This window comes from Ambystoma mexicanum, chromosome 2p (assembly GCF_040938575.1).
Source record: "Ambystoma mexicanum isolate Mex_15411 chromosome 2p, UKY_AmexF1_1, whole genome shotgun sequence".
Taxonomy (NCBI): domain Eukaryota; kingdom Metazoa; phylum Chordata; class Amphibia; order Caudata; family Ambystomatidae; genus Ambystoma; species Ambystoma mexicanum.
In genome coordinates, this window is record NC_090923.1 from 1,027,328,437 (window position 1) to 1,027,343,719 (window position 15,283).

The 15,283-nt window shown below is 45.3% G+C and overlaps 1 protein-coding gene across 5 annotated transcripts in view; it reads right to left on the reverse strand.

The window, feature by feature from the left end:
* Positions 1-15,283, reverse strand: part of PACS1 (phosphofurin acidic cluster sorting protein 1) — a 2,791,059-nt gene that overhangs the window by 1,963,768 nt on the left and 812,008 nt on the right. For 4 of the 5 annotated variants that reach the window (XM_069644889.1, XM_069644887.1, XM_069644891.1 and 1 more), the window contains exon 7: positions 5,836-5,916. The exons of the other annotated variant lie outside the window; for it this stretch is intronic. In XM_069644889.1, the coding sequence (XP_069500990.1) occupies positions 5,836-5,916 (81 nt within the window). The remainder of the gene's footprint in view (positions 1-5,835; positions 5,917-15,283) is intronic. 5 annotated transcript variants of the gene reach the window in all.

Genomic DNA, 15,283 nt, shown 5'->3' on the forward strand with positions numbered 1-15,283 from the left:
TCACCACCAAATTGAGATCAGAATCCAGAAACACAAACGATGTAGGAAGAAACCTATTCTGAAGGCCGTTCAGAAATTGGGTCATTACTGGGATAGTAAATAAAGACCCATGATCTGGAGACCTCTTGAACACAGACAAAGCCGCCAAGTAACCTTTAACTGTGCGTGAAGGACCGACGAGGCCAAGGACAGAATGAATTCCATCAATGTGGTGGATGCGGCATGAGATGGGGTCAAGCCCGCGCTCCGTCCTCAAATCTTCGCCACCTGGGCACATACGATCTAGTGGAAGGTCTGCGTGCAGCCAGCAGCCCCAAGTTACCTCTTCTTTTGCCAGGTCCCCTACCCAGTCATTATACCTCATCCTCTCAAGAGCCACACATGTAGGGTTAGAGACAGGGCTCGGGTGGAGCACCCAATCTTTCAACTGGGATAGGCAGTCAGGCCTCTGAGGAAGCCAGCGAGATGGGCAGATGGCCATGTCAAGAGTACCATGTTCTCCTCGCCTAATCCAGGGCAATCAAGATCAGGGTGGCCTGGTACCTTCACAACCTTCTAAAAACCCACAAGATGACAGGTATCAGCAGGAATGCGTAATATATTTTATATTCACATTTATGTACCACCTAAACCCACAGGTATTACGGCACTGGTACAGAGTAGGTAGGTAATACAGAAAAAGTCAAAGTGCAGATTATGCATATTTGTTAATTGATGTGGCCAGGGATAGCGTTCCATAGGGTAGGAGCAGTGACAGCAAAGCTAGACACCGCCCAACCACCCACTCACTTGAGATTGAATCTGGGGGTAAGCAATGCGAGGCTGCTGGAGCAACGAAGGGGGCACCACACTGTTTTTGCTGAGATGTGGGGGAAAGGTAGGAGGGGGTATTCTGGTGCAGACATCGGTGAGTGATAGTCAAAAGTTTTTAATTCAATTCTCGCTTTGATAGGTAACCAATACACCTCTCGTCTCGTGGCATAGATGTGGTTGGAATGTTTTATGCATAGAGCCTGGTTTTGTAGAAATTGTAATTTGGCTAGGTTTTTGGAGGAGGTACCCGAGAAGAGAACATTGCAGTTATCAAGTTTACTACATATAATGACACATGCAAGAGCCAGGTAGTTTGCTGGCATAAGGAATTTTGTGCTCAAGGTGATGAGTTTAGCCATGTAGGCGATGGAAGAAGCAAGCACATTGATGTGTCGGGACAAAGAGTTTGGCGTCAATGTAGACACCAAGTGCCTTCACATGTAGAAACCTGGATGGGGGATCTGTTGATGGGGAAAGGGAAGTAAGGGCGATCCAGGGAGCTAAGACAGCAAGGCCTGCCCACAAGCAGTTGTTCAGTTTTCTCATTGTTGAGGGAAAGATTGTGGAAGGACATCGAGTTCTAAATGACGCTGTATGTCTGGTTAATCACATCAACGTCGTGGGCATAGATTCCAGATAAAGGTAGCAAGATTTGGGTGTCATCAGCAAAGTTTGTGTTGGGGATGGTTAAAGCATCAAGGTGATCAAAGAGGGGCTTAGTATAAGTGTTATAAAGTGCATGGGAGAGGCATGAACCCCGAGGGACCACACATGGGACAGAGATGGGATCAGCAATAGAGTTTCCAATGAAGACCTGGAAGTGCATTCACCAAGGAAGAATTGATCCATAAAGAGCCCCTCTGTGAGAAGTGGAAGTGTGATAAGAGGTGTTGACAGAGGAAGTTGTGATAGGAAGGAGGAAGGATAGCCCAGGGGAAACTTGCTGGTCTTGGATGCAAGACAACGCAGCACAATAGAAGTATGAATCCCGATCCTGCACTTAGAAACCTCTCGCTGATATTAAGTGTGTTATAAAAGAACAATTATAATATGATATAATCAACGAGATCAAACGCTGCTGAGAGATCGAGGTGGAGCAAGATTGCAATGTTGCCGGTGTCACGGAAGCTGTCAAGTTGGATTTTAAGGTCCAGGGGCACTGTTTGTGCTGTGCTTTGGGGAGAAGCAGATTGTCTGGAGCCAAGAAGCTGGTGTTCAAGGTAGATTTGGATCAGGGAATAGGCAATGCGATCAAGGATTTTAAGGAGGAAGAAGGGTACTGTGGTAATGGGACGGTAATTTGTAGGGAGAGCGGGCTCAAGGTTTTTTTTTTTTTTTATATAAGAGGGGTGGGGGTCCCAGGCTGCTTTGAGGCAGTTAGGAACCCACTCCACCAGAAACACTTCCCTTAATGCACCCCTCTTCGGGAATTCCCTCCAGCAGAACTGCCTGCACTTCGCGTTGGCCCTCATGGCAAGCAGATCTACTGTCAGGGTACCCCTCAGAGTGAAGATCTCCACCAGAACCTCCCGGCACACTTCCCACTCGTGTGAAACTGTGCTCTGCCTGCTCAAAGCGTCCACAAGCCCATTCTCTGCTCCTGCCAGGTGGGCTGCATAAGTGAAGATCTCATTCTCCAGCAACCAGAACAATAGCTGCAAGGCCTCCCTGCATAAGTCCAGGGAGCGCACTTTCATGGCCACTGTGGTGTTCGCCAGAATCAGAAAAGGTTTCCCCCTGAGGTAAGTCGCAAAAGCCATCAGGGCTAGCCTCATCAATTGGGACTTCAGCCTGTTGACGTGTCACCAGTGTTTCACTGGGGATCAAAGGCCATTTCATTTGAAGTTCCCCACAGTGAGCAACCGAGCACATCAGGGATGCATCCATGACCTGGTGGCCAAATGGGTTCCCCCGCCATCATGCTCTCCCTGCTGGCCAACCATGAGAGGTCGCTGGCCACCAATTTCGACACCTTATGAACGTCCTTCATGTTGTCAAAGTACTGGGGTCATTGATTCCTCAAAAGCCACTAAAGGGATCACATCCGCAGCCTGGCCTCTGGCACCAGAAAAATGCAGAAGGCCATGAGGCCTAAGAAGTGGAGGGAAGATCTCGTGGTCCAGAAAAAGCTTGACTATCTGTCTGACACTGGTGAATCTCTCCTTGGGAGGAAAGCATTTACCGCCCAGGTGTCCAGGACTGCTCCTATGAATTGGGGCTTCTGTGTTGGTGGGACCTGGGACTTGATGAATTTAATTGAGAATCCCAAACTGTGAAACAGGTAACAGGTTTCCTCTAGCTGCATTGATACCTGCTCCGGAGATCTTCCTCGGATCAACCAGTCGTCCAGGTAAGGGAATTCGCCATCACCACTACCATCAGCTTGGTGAAAACCCTGGCTACAGAGCTTAAGATGAAAGAGAATACTTTGAACTGACAGCGAGAGTCCCCAATGATGAATCGCCTGTGCTTTCGATGCATCGGCCTATGAAAATAAGCTACCTGAAGATCCAGGAGCACCAACCAGTACTGGAGCTGTGGAGCCTGGAGAATTTACTTCAACATCACCATCCTGAACTTGCCCTCTCTCAAGAACTTGTTCAAGGCCCTGATGTTCAGGATGGGATGGAATCCTCCTCCTTTCCACTAAAGAAATAGCGAGAATAACAGCCTGATCCTCTCTGCTCGGGTAGTACCTCTTCCGCTGCACCCTTTAAAGAAATAGCGAGAATAACAGCCTGATCCTCTCTGCTCGGGTATTACCTCTTCCGCTGCACCCTTCAATAAGAAGGCCCTCAGTTCTTCCTGGAGCTCCTGCTCCGGTTGCTGGGGTAGTCAGTCTGAAGGACATTTTGGGGAAGGCAGACAGTATCCTCACCTGACAAGCTGCAAGGCCCAAGCGTCAGAGGTGATTTCCTTTGATCTATCCAAGTGCTCGTAGATCCTCATTGATGCTGCTATAGTCTGCTGGCCCTTAGAAGCCCCTCTGCTCCATACAGGGCGTGAGAAACACCTCTGGCACTGCTTGGCCTGCGGAAGCTATGTTTTCCTTCCAAAAGGAACATATCCCCTGTAGCCCCTAAATCTAGATGCAAAGCTGAAGGACTTCTTGGCGGACTGCTGCACCACTAGCCCTAGAGACTTTGCAGCCAGTTTTGACTCTACGTTTATCCTAGCGATTCATCTGCTTTTGGCTCGAAAGCCATTTCCAGAACCTTGGCTTGCACATTGGGCAAAAACTCTGAGCTGTGGAGGTGCGCTGTCCTCCTCAGTACTGTGGACGTTCCCATAGCCCGGCCTATGCAGTCTGCGGTGTCGCGACCCGCCTATAGAGCCTGACAGGCTACCTCCTTGCCATCATTCACCATATCCAAAAAGCAATCTCACCTCCCCTGCTGGGTGATAACCAGCTGCCTGACGCAAAGACCTTTTACGCAAGGGTGTCAGTCTTTTTGGACTCTCTCTCTGTGGGCAGATTGGAGTTGGATGTGGCTGGCCGCGAATTCACTGTTGCAGCTTGGACCAACAACCGTTCTGGAGTAGGGTGTGCTGAAAGCTCACTGGACATGAGTGTCTTGGCAGGGGTACCTGGTCACAAAGCCAGAACTACCTTATCCACTGTTTTTCTGTATTGTGATTTGGGGTGTCCATAAGGTGAATCCTGCTGTAGATTGAGGTCAGGTAAGGTGTCAAGCCCACCTGGCTCATGCAGACATTCTACCAGGGCCAATAAGTCAGCCTGATCCGTGAAGTAGTTGACTTCCCCAACTCTACAACTCATTGGCTCAATAACAAACAGGGCCGGTCCCCTTCTTCATCGACGATGGACCTCATGGAGTGAAAAACCTCAGAGTTTGACTTCGGGTCATATAGACCGTTCACTATCGGCGCGACTTCGGCAGAGCCAATTCGAAGAAACATCGATATCTGCTTAGGGATCGTCGAGATTGAGCCAGTTGTGGCCACCTCAGCGCCGGAGCCTCCAAACGCAACTGGTGCCTGGACAGCATGCGGCTTCGAGGCCAGAGCCGTACCAGCCGTGCCATTTTGAAAGAGTTGGGGCATCTGGTTTTTAACTGCCTCCTACTCTTCTCTCGGGTACACACAGTGGGAAAGGACTTTCCCGCTCCTCCAACTAACCCGAGTCGTGTCTATGCCAGCGGCGACTCTTCTTCCTGTGGGAGGACGAGGGTGACAAATGGTGTTACTCGCTTCAAGAATGTAACCACTTTTTCACTCTTTCGCAGTGCCTGTCCTTCTCAGGCGCATTGCCAGAGACTTCGACAAAGGCCTCCCAAGTACCAATTTTGCTGACCGTTGCCCAATGGCATACAAGTTAATTTGTTCACAGGAACCACACTCCTGGACATCGTGTTCTTTCCAGAGACACTACATGCAAATACTGTGTGGGTCCGTAATGGACACCTACAAGCCACAGTGCTTGAAACCAGAGGCTTTTGGGCCTGATATATCGGCATTGAATGAAAAAGAAGGTTCCTACTGAAAAGAATCACATTCCGAAACAGCATGCTCTGCACGTGGAACTAAGTAACTTTTGTATGAGGGAATAATGCAATATATGTACTGCCGACGTCAAGTCCGGAGTGGCCCGTTGAGTCAAGGTGGAGTGCACAGTCTACTCCGACCCGCACAGCGCTGCACGGTCGAAAAGGTTTCCTAGCAGCTGGCACTGGTAGGGATATCTATCAGATGAGTAATCTGCAGAAGAATGCAATCTATTGAAAATGAGTTTCTTCTATGTGGTTTAGAGACTTGAAAACTGTAACCAACCTTTAGAAAGAAAAATATTAAGGGCCATGAGAAAGAAACGCAGAAGTGGACAGTTAGATGTAAACAGGAAAATGAAGGTAGAACAATGAGAAATTAGGAGGAAGGAAGTCAAATAATTATTCCATCAGAGATAAAAAAAAATACCATATTGGTAAGCATAATCATCACTAAACTGGAGAAGGTCCAGTAACCAATTATTCAGAAAGAGAAAGTATAGAACAGCCCTCTCACCCGAGTGATAGCAGACGTGGAGGTTAACTTCCGCCTGGTCTTCTTTACTTTCCTGAGATCCTCATCTTCAAAAAACAAATCCTGTGGGAAGAGCAATACCCTTTAATGCAATGACCATCATTCCTTGCATCCTCTTTTCCACAGCTTTTTTTCAAAAACTGTTTTCTCTTCTGGGAAAGAAAGAAGCTCCTATGCTAAACTGTATGACCAATGCTAGCATTAAAGTGTGCAGGTGCATATACTGGCAAAGTAGAATAAATTGTTAGTTAAGCGAGATAAACCAAAATGTGCTGCATGTCACATGAAATGCATCTACTGCAAAACTTTGAGCAAACCTTTACCCCCTTTAGGGAATTATTTGAAGTTCAATGGAATTGAAAAGCACCTGCTACAAAGATCTGGTCAAGTCCACTGGCACTGCATGCAGATAGGAGGACTCATTAATATTTGTTTGGCAAACCAACCAGTGAAGCATGCAGGGATAAGGTATCGCTCAAATAGTTCTATGAAGCAAAATGTGCTACATGCTTGGATGACAAGCCACTACAACGGCAGTATCAAACAACCCACTCTGCATTTGGGGAGATGTGGTGTTATTACAACAACTCTGCCGAGTCACCATCTACTTCATGAAGGGATGAAGTGTTATTAAAAGCACTCTGATTTCCTGTGCTCCATGCCGAGATGAGTTATTAATCTGTCCCTGACAAGTGTGGTGATCAACAGAGCACACAACACGTGATGTGTCAGCAGACTTTAATCTTGTCAGGATGGGTAATGTGATCAACACCTAAATGTATGAGGGGTTTCTCTACAAATAAAAAGTGTATTGTTCTTTCTCAACAACCTAACCAAAAATGTATATGAAAGGAAAAGCTATTGTGCTTTGGGTTTCCTACATGAAAGGCACACTGGTCTTCCTCTTGTTTGCTGGGTAATTTCCCATACCTTTAGTTTTCGGGTTATAGCAGCCAGCTTTCTTTATGTATGTTCCCAACGATGTAGTAACAAGCTCAATTCCATGCCAGAGATGCAGTGACCAGCTCACTATGCGTTTAGAGACAGTGTGCCCCATTTCAACCAGCTCATCCTTGGGTTGCTTCCATATTGCAAATCTCTGGCAGGCGCATTTCCTCAGGAGACCCAGGTTAATCATGTTCTTCAGAGTTCTAGACCTCCCATGTCCCAAGATATTTCAGACTTCTCTGGAAGGTCAGCTTCTGTTAGTATTTCAACTCTTGGAGGGGGGTCATGTGCTGTAATCTTCAGGAGGTAACCCTTCTGTGTCAAGCCATTTCTCTTGTTGTGGTTCTCTCCTTCCGCCTCTGCCAGTTACGGGTTATCGAGGCTGGTATTGGTTCAAGTAGCCCTTTCATAGGGATCTGTTTGGTGATGTTTTACTAACAAGCCTTGGTATTGGTTATTCCCAATGGATCTTCCTTGTTTTTCTTTTGGTAAGTTAACTGGAAAACCTTACCCACATGTGCACAACACAGTCCTTAAAAAATAAACCTGCCGCCCTCCAGATGTTTTGGCCTACAACTCCCAATAGCCCTTGACAGCATACTCAATGGTAAGGGATCATGGGAATTATAGGCCAATATATCTGTAGGACTGTACATTGCTCACAACTGCTTTAAATGTCGCAGGGACCATTTTGGGATCAGACAATGTCCCACCTCTTGTGCACGGCTGTGTTGACTACTTGCATATCCTCAGCAGCTGTGAGTCCTCAGCACATCGGTCCCTGCAACTCTTCAGACAAGAGAGTGGGATCCAGTGAGAAAGTGCCGGTGGGCTCTGGCCACGGTGTTCTCACGGCAGTAAGCCTGTCATACGAAGATGGGCTACAGCGGTGGTTAAAGCTAGCACTGGATAATATGTAAATTGTCTCATAACAATTCCACCTCTGGTTCTCCAACTGATGGTAGAGGGATGCTGTCACTAGCCCCAGAAAGAGAAATATTGAACCCGGCTAGACGGGGCCGGGTGGCGGTGGTGAAAGGATTAATCCATATTTGGATCAAATATGAAAGGGTGGCTAATCTGTTGGGAAGGACTGGGAGAAGGACTCTGGGAAACCCATCACTGTCAACCTCCAGGTAGCTCATGGCACTGGCTTTAGGGCCCGGATATGCCTGCTTTCCTGGATCCCAGTCTTCGCCATAGATGAGGTGCTGAAACTTTGCCACTGGCAAACTCTCTTGTGCTGCATTAATGGGCCAGGTGAAAATACAACGTCCCAGTACCAAAGTCGTTTGCAGGATGCAGCGATGAGATTTCTATCGTAACTCAGTCATGCACACCAATGTCATACAGCGTTGAGGTGCTGTTTAACTCGTTCTGGTGAATCCAACATGTGCTGCATACGCAGTTGAGGTATTCTTACAATGGAACACTCATACCAACCTGTATTGCATGCATGGAAGATATACTAGTACAAAAGTACTTCGGAGCCAACCTATTTAGAATGCAGTAGCTTAACTGTAACCACAAATAGCAAAGCACCAACAACTAGTTTCATATGCATGGATGAGCCGATATCCACGGAGTAGCACTAGCTGCCCACTGAGTAGCATTAGCTCCAAACATATACATACATTTGCCCTCACACCCAGTTTTCATTGCAGATGCATTGTGCAGACCACATAGACCATGATACATTTTCTCATTGACATCGACACAGAGATTGGGTGCCATCAACTTTTTCTGATGTAAATGGCAATCCAAGCTCCACATATGGATGCCCTGTAAACGATGTACAAAACTCATTAACCTATGATTGAGAGCCTGCTCCCAGGCCAACCAACAGTCTTGGACATCTTGTAATGTTCACTCAAATAACATTGTTTGACTGTACTTTGGTTGTGCAATTCTAGAAAGATAAACATCATGGAATAACTCTGAAATTCATGCCATTGATCAATGCATTCTAACGAGGCAATGAAACACATATAGACACCATTTAACCATTGATTAGCAAGCATCTTTTAAAGACTGCAGCTCAACCACAAAAGAGAGGTTATCTGATGGAACACCTGAACACACAAAAGTGTAGGTACCTTTATAATGGAGCACTGTCATTTACAAACACAGCACTGCCTTTCTACTTAAAACTATTGGTTAAAAAAAGAAGGTTATTCAAAACATCTAAACATTGTCCTGGGCTTTTTCTAGTCAATGGCGAGAGCATTCTAAAATCATATTAATCTTGAAAGGAAGAAAATGAAAACAAAATCCCTTAACCAAATATTGACAGGCAGAGATCTTTATTGCAAACTCAGAGTTGTATGAAATAAAGGTCCAATGGGTTTACAGCAGCATATGAAGAAAGTATAGACTACTGTCCTTCTTTCAGTGTGATTACCAATATGAAATAAGTCATCATTAAGAGAAATGTCATAGAAAAGAAACTCAATCAATCTCACCTTATCAGTGGCGGGCGAAAGAAATTATGGTAATTGGAGGGGCATAAATGGGAGCGACAGAGCATCACGAGAGAGCATGAATCAACCAATTTGGGACTGGGGAAGGGGGGGGGGGATTTCTCCACCGCAATGTTTTTAAAGTAATGGCTTAAAAGTATGCATTTTATAGAGTACTTTAAAAGAAATTGGTTAAAAAGCCACACCATTTGAAATTGGTTGTGTAGAAGTATTCATGAAAAAATCCAATAGATGCAGGACACCAACAGTATACAGAAGCCTTTTGCAACACATTTTCAGGATACCTTTTCCCACAATATATAGATGCCATCATAAACATTTTCATGCTGCCGGTGCCCATACATTTCCATGCTGGCTGCACCAATATCTGTCAGCATTTCCATATCAGAACATATACATGTTTGTTTTCAGCATAATGCCAGTAAGGATACTATGAGAATGCTGGGTTCTGCCAGTATTCCCATGTAATAAATACTCGTGCTAGCGTTGCCAGTAAAAAAGGCCCTGCCACAATAAAAAAGCATGTGAAGACTGGCTGCACCAATAAAGGCGGGTTTCGCAACTTAAGAACTGTCATACTGGCTTTACCCTTGATGCCAGTAAAACATGCAATGCCACATCAGAAAATATATTCAGACTGGTTGATCCAAAGTAGGCCCTTCGAGCCCTAAGTTTGCTTTACTCTTGATGTCCATTAGAACATGCCATGACACAGTAACAAAGTATATCTAGAGTGGCCCACCAACCTACGCCAGTCTCGACACGTAATGCCATTTATGCTTGCTTTACTCTTGATGGACAATTAAACCCCCCCTCCCGCAGCATGCATTCACACACCATCATCATTCATTCATTCATTCCTTGCTCTCATTCACACATATATACGAATCCATTAATTTCTTCTTTCACTAGCGCACACTTACAGATAAACACTTGCATGCATGCATACAAAACGTTTTTTTTTTGTTTAAATAAAAGTAAAACTCATTACCTGCAGCCCCAGTCCAGACACAGTCTTCGCGGAGGCCCTTTGGATCCCGCGCAGCACTAAAAAGGAACCAGGAAGCGAAGAGAGCTTCCGGAGGGCATGCACAGGTGAGCCACGGCGTATCCTGAACACCGCCCTGTGAGGCCAAAATGTGCGAGCAGGTTCCGAGTACCCCATAGGCACATCTAGGCCTGTAATTCCCTAGCCTGTATCCCCAATGGACCATGCAAGGCTGGGAAGCAAAACACCCCTGGTCTTGCATGGCCCATTTGACATGTGCGCGGAGGAACTTAAACTGTGAAAGGGAGCGTTTTCCTTGGGCTGGCTTTGGCTCGCCCATAATAGGTGATGAGCAGGCCAGCCACCCTGCTCATCATGAACCTCTCAAGAATAGAAATGGATGCTGCAAGCAAATCGGATCGGACTGTAGCCTGTAAAAAACATGAAAGCATCCCTACAAAGAACGAACAAGGCCAAGCTACCTGCTCAATGGGATGGTGTCCATTCAGGAGAGTCTAAAAATCACATTTTAGCTTGTAGAACCTTATCAGAGTTGAAATAGCAATTTGCTGGGCAATTCACATTTGAACAACAGAATCAACATCAGCCAAGAGGTTACTGCATTGATGGATATCGATTGCGAATTGTGGCTGTGGTGCAATGTCTATGTGGAGTAGGATCAACAGAATATATTAGTAGAAAATGTTACTTTAACACCTTAATTAACTTTGCCAGGGTTGGCGTGAGGAACCTTTTTGATTCAAAAGGGAACAAAGTTAGAAACAATAAGGATCATGATTAGCAAATTGTGTTAAAATAGGTTAACTCAAAGTATATATTTGGTTATTTATAACGCACGTAATACTCAGAGGTTTCTAAGCGCGGACCCGGGGATCGTACCTGTGTTGCTCCAGGTCTTCTTGCTTCCAAGGAGTAGTCCAACAGTGGCGATATCAACCTTCAGATGGCTCCCGCTCCCAGATTTGTTATGGTGTCAATCCTAGGGATACAGCTTCTTCCGCTTTACTCTTGGTAACAAATATTACTCACCCTTCTTTTGTAACTCTCAAGCTTAGTCAAACCCACTAGCCACAAGGTTCCATCCATCCTGGACGAACTTAAACATCACAAAACACACTTCTACCACAAAGTATTTCTCCCTCCAGCTGGATGTTTATCAGGCTGTGAGATTATCCTCATACCCCATAACACTATCAGCAAATATTTTTCCCCCTTCTTTAGGCATTTTGTCAGGCTGTGTCATCACCCTGCAGTCAAAGGCTGGGCGTGGAGGGGGAGATTTATCTAGGTGTACTTTAATATCTGGCCAAGTCTCGGGTTTCCCAGTGGCTGCGCTCCTGGTCAGTGTCTTCTTTCCATGTTCTTACTCTCCAACACATGTTTCTCTCCCTGGTCTGTGACAACTAATGCAGATCTCAGAGCACTTGCATAGTCGTTTTGAATAGTTATATTGAGCAATAAGGATTTTGACGGGTTATTCCATAGCCTCACTCTTCCCTCTGAGCGCGACTGCTTATTCACATTTCACTCCTATTACCTTTCATGTTTGTAGCTTCTCCCGTTAGGGCTTAGCTTGTGCCACTGTTGATTGGCCTGTGAGAAATGCACTCAAATGAATGCCCATATGGCAGAAGCCTAGAGTCTAAATAGCCTGTCCGCCTTCATGAAGTCAGATGGATGGAAAACCTGCTAGCATACCCGGGCACGATGACTCAAATTAGCACACATCAGCAAAAGCGCTGTGGTACACTTGTGCATGGAGACACTGAACTGCTCAATAGCAGTCAAGATTTCTGAACAGGTCTTTCCATAATGGGCAATGTTTGTAGTAATGTAAGGTGATTGGGGGAAATGGTTTGTTTTCTATGAACAGTAAATGTATGCATAAGTGGTTCTGAACCCTATCTTCTATTCATGTCATGAAACAAGAGAGGCTGGGACGGGGAATTAGTTCCGAGACATCCCCCATTTATCTCCTCCAGGTAGCAGCACATCAGGCGGGCGGGCTTCCCTAGTTCTCGGAGCCCTCCTAAAGTCAAAGATGGAGTTGCCTTATGTGGCCTCATCACACTAGGCACAATTAGCAATGATTCCACATTTGAATTACCATCAGTGTAATACATTAGACAAAAATGTGAGACCCAATTGCCTTTGTTCATATTTTAATACCGCTCAATTATGCACCCTTGACCTAAGTAATGTCCTACAATACACACAACTTCGCCCTCTCCAACAAACAGTCTAAAAGTTAATCTTCTGGTTTGTCCCATCAAGTAAGACTCAAGCTCACCTAGCTTTGCACCATACCATTCAAATATGGAATGAACTTGTAAAGTGCAATGCCAAAGTGCAGTTGCAGCAGCAGCATTCGGTGTGGTTGATGCTGAGTAAGGAGTTGTGTGAGGAAGGCTATATTGTACCTACTTACCATGCATCTAAAAGAGCAGAGCATATTCACACGTCCACACCATGAGAAGGGCGCGCATGAAGCACAATGCAAAAGTGCAATTGCAGCAGTTGGAAGCTATTGGGATTTGTGGCTCAGTGTGGTCCTGTCAGTGTCTTATTTTTATATCCGTTTGCCTCACTACTTTTGTACATATGTTGTACAATGTATGCAGTAAATGTATGCTTCCTTTACCACCACAATCTGCATTCCCCCTCGCCCCCCCCTCTACACAGCGGACAGTCTTGATGGCTCCTCACAGAGCGTTGTAATTCCTGAGCTGGTACCAGTGACCAGGAAATGAGTAAAAGCTCCAAGGCCAGAGTTAAACATTTTTTCTGCTCAAATGAATCCAATCAGGAGTACCTAGAGAGGGCACCTATGTTATTTGGGAACAATAAATCGTTGGTGAATAATGCTGAAATTCACTACTTCTATACGTTGACTCTGTGTCTATGATGAATCCTTTGCAGTCATCACTGATCCCCAGCCTGAGATCTCCCAAGTATCGTGCCTAGAAACACTCGAGTACAGGCATGTTATAAATGCAATATCATATCATGTATCCAGGGGAAAACAACTGCTACCCGATGATGATCCTGGTGGTATGAGGGAGGATAACATGGCAGGAGACGGCTGTCGGCGAGATCTGGTGACTCCTTCAGGAGAGGCACAGTATTCCTATCTTCCATGTGAAGAAGACCCCATCATTCCTTAATGTCTGATGGCATGTTGCAGTTATACAAGGTCCTCCAGTTGCGTAAACCTAAAACCCCTTCTTGTCAGACATCCTAGGCAGAATACCATTCACACTTCATGCGTACCTAACACCCACATAACATCTTCTGGCTCAGATGTTTTTGATTTAAACAAAGATTTACAGCAATATAGGTTTAAAAGGTTTAAAGCTCCTATAGACTCCAACTCTCAAAGCCTCAAGTACTGAGACGAGGAAGAGGAGGAAGGAGTCGATGCGGAATGAAGGAAACGTCAAGTCAAACGAACAGACTTTTTATCATACTAACAATCAGCTTGGCTGGACATTTCAACCTAACAAACACTTTCAATTCAGAAGAGTAGAGAGCTGCAGAGCGGGCAAAGCAGGAAGCGAAACCAAAAGCAGAAGCAGAATCCCAAAGACCAGCCGTGCTGGGAGAGCAAGACGCTCACAGGCAACCGCCTGGAAGCTCACTTTACCGGAAGAGGCGGGAAACCAGTGAAAGTGCAGCGGATACCTCAGAGGGACCGCTGAAAGACAGACCGCAGTCGCAAGGCTATTGGAGACGCAGTCCTGTGGCGCTGCATCGGTTATATCTACAAGTGAATGCGAAGTCAACGCGGGAACCGAATGAGGGTCTGAAAAGCAGGGTAAGCCTTCCCAAAGATAGAACTTTGCTGCAGCTACATGCCACGATCTGGAAACGCTGTCAAATAACCGGTGAGTCGGCCCAAAGGAGTTGGGGATCCAGGGACATGTTGGCAGACATATGAACAATTGAGTAGCACTTTTGAATACTGACCAAGTAAAGTTGAAGAGCAGAATTTGTACAAGTCTCCTCATATGAAATGTCAATTTGGGGAAAATTGGAACAGGCATTGCCACAAGCAAAAACATACTATTGAAGAGGTTGAAAGAAAGCACTTGAAAGTCTCCATTCATGAGAGGTCGATATGGGGGAAGTTAGAACAAGTAAAACCTGAAGTCAATGAGTTATAAACAGTGAAGGAGTACAACTGTATTATACTTGGAAAGAAAGCGAACACTGTAGGAGTCCTGGTGAAAGTAGTACATCAGGCAGTGAGACTTTTTGGAGAACGATCCCTCGCAGGAGACTATACCAAGGAATCTGCTGGATCCAGAAAGGGGGAGGGCGGGGAAATAACTGGCAAGGGAGTATATCAAGTAATCCATGAAACATATGAAAGGAAGAAACATAGTGAAAGTTACCTGGCAGGAGAGTACACAAGTGGATCTAAAGAATCTATTGATGAGCTCCTGGCAGGGGAGTACACCAGGAAACTATCTTTGGAGCAGTTGTGTAAAATAGACTCTTTACCATCCTTAATTTGTTATCCTCCAAGCAGTGTTGTATGAAAAGACATTTCTACTACTTCTGAGGAATCCTTGTTTGGAAAAGACACATTTTGCCATCCTTAAAGTGTTTTATGAAAGAGACATTTCAGCTACTCTTAAAAACCGAAGCTCAGAAAGGAACGCTTTCAGTATCCTACCTGAAATAATCCAGGGGAAGTTAACCCCCTCCTGGATTCAAGGATTATTAGTTGGATTTTCATATTTGATTGAAAACCCTAGATACCTCTGGTTTTTGCGTGCTATATAAAGGTTCAAACAAATAAAATAAATACATTTCTACACACTTTTTGCTAAGGTCGAATCAGAACCATTTACCTTGCACCTTTTACTATTAATTGAAGTGTGAGGGACAGATATGCGTTGGACACAAGGACTGTTTGCATAATTTAAATGAGAGACAGACTGATCTTTAGCTTCCTATGTAGGGAAATTCTCTTTAGGATAGGGACAGA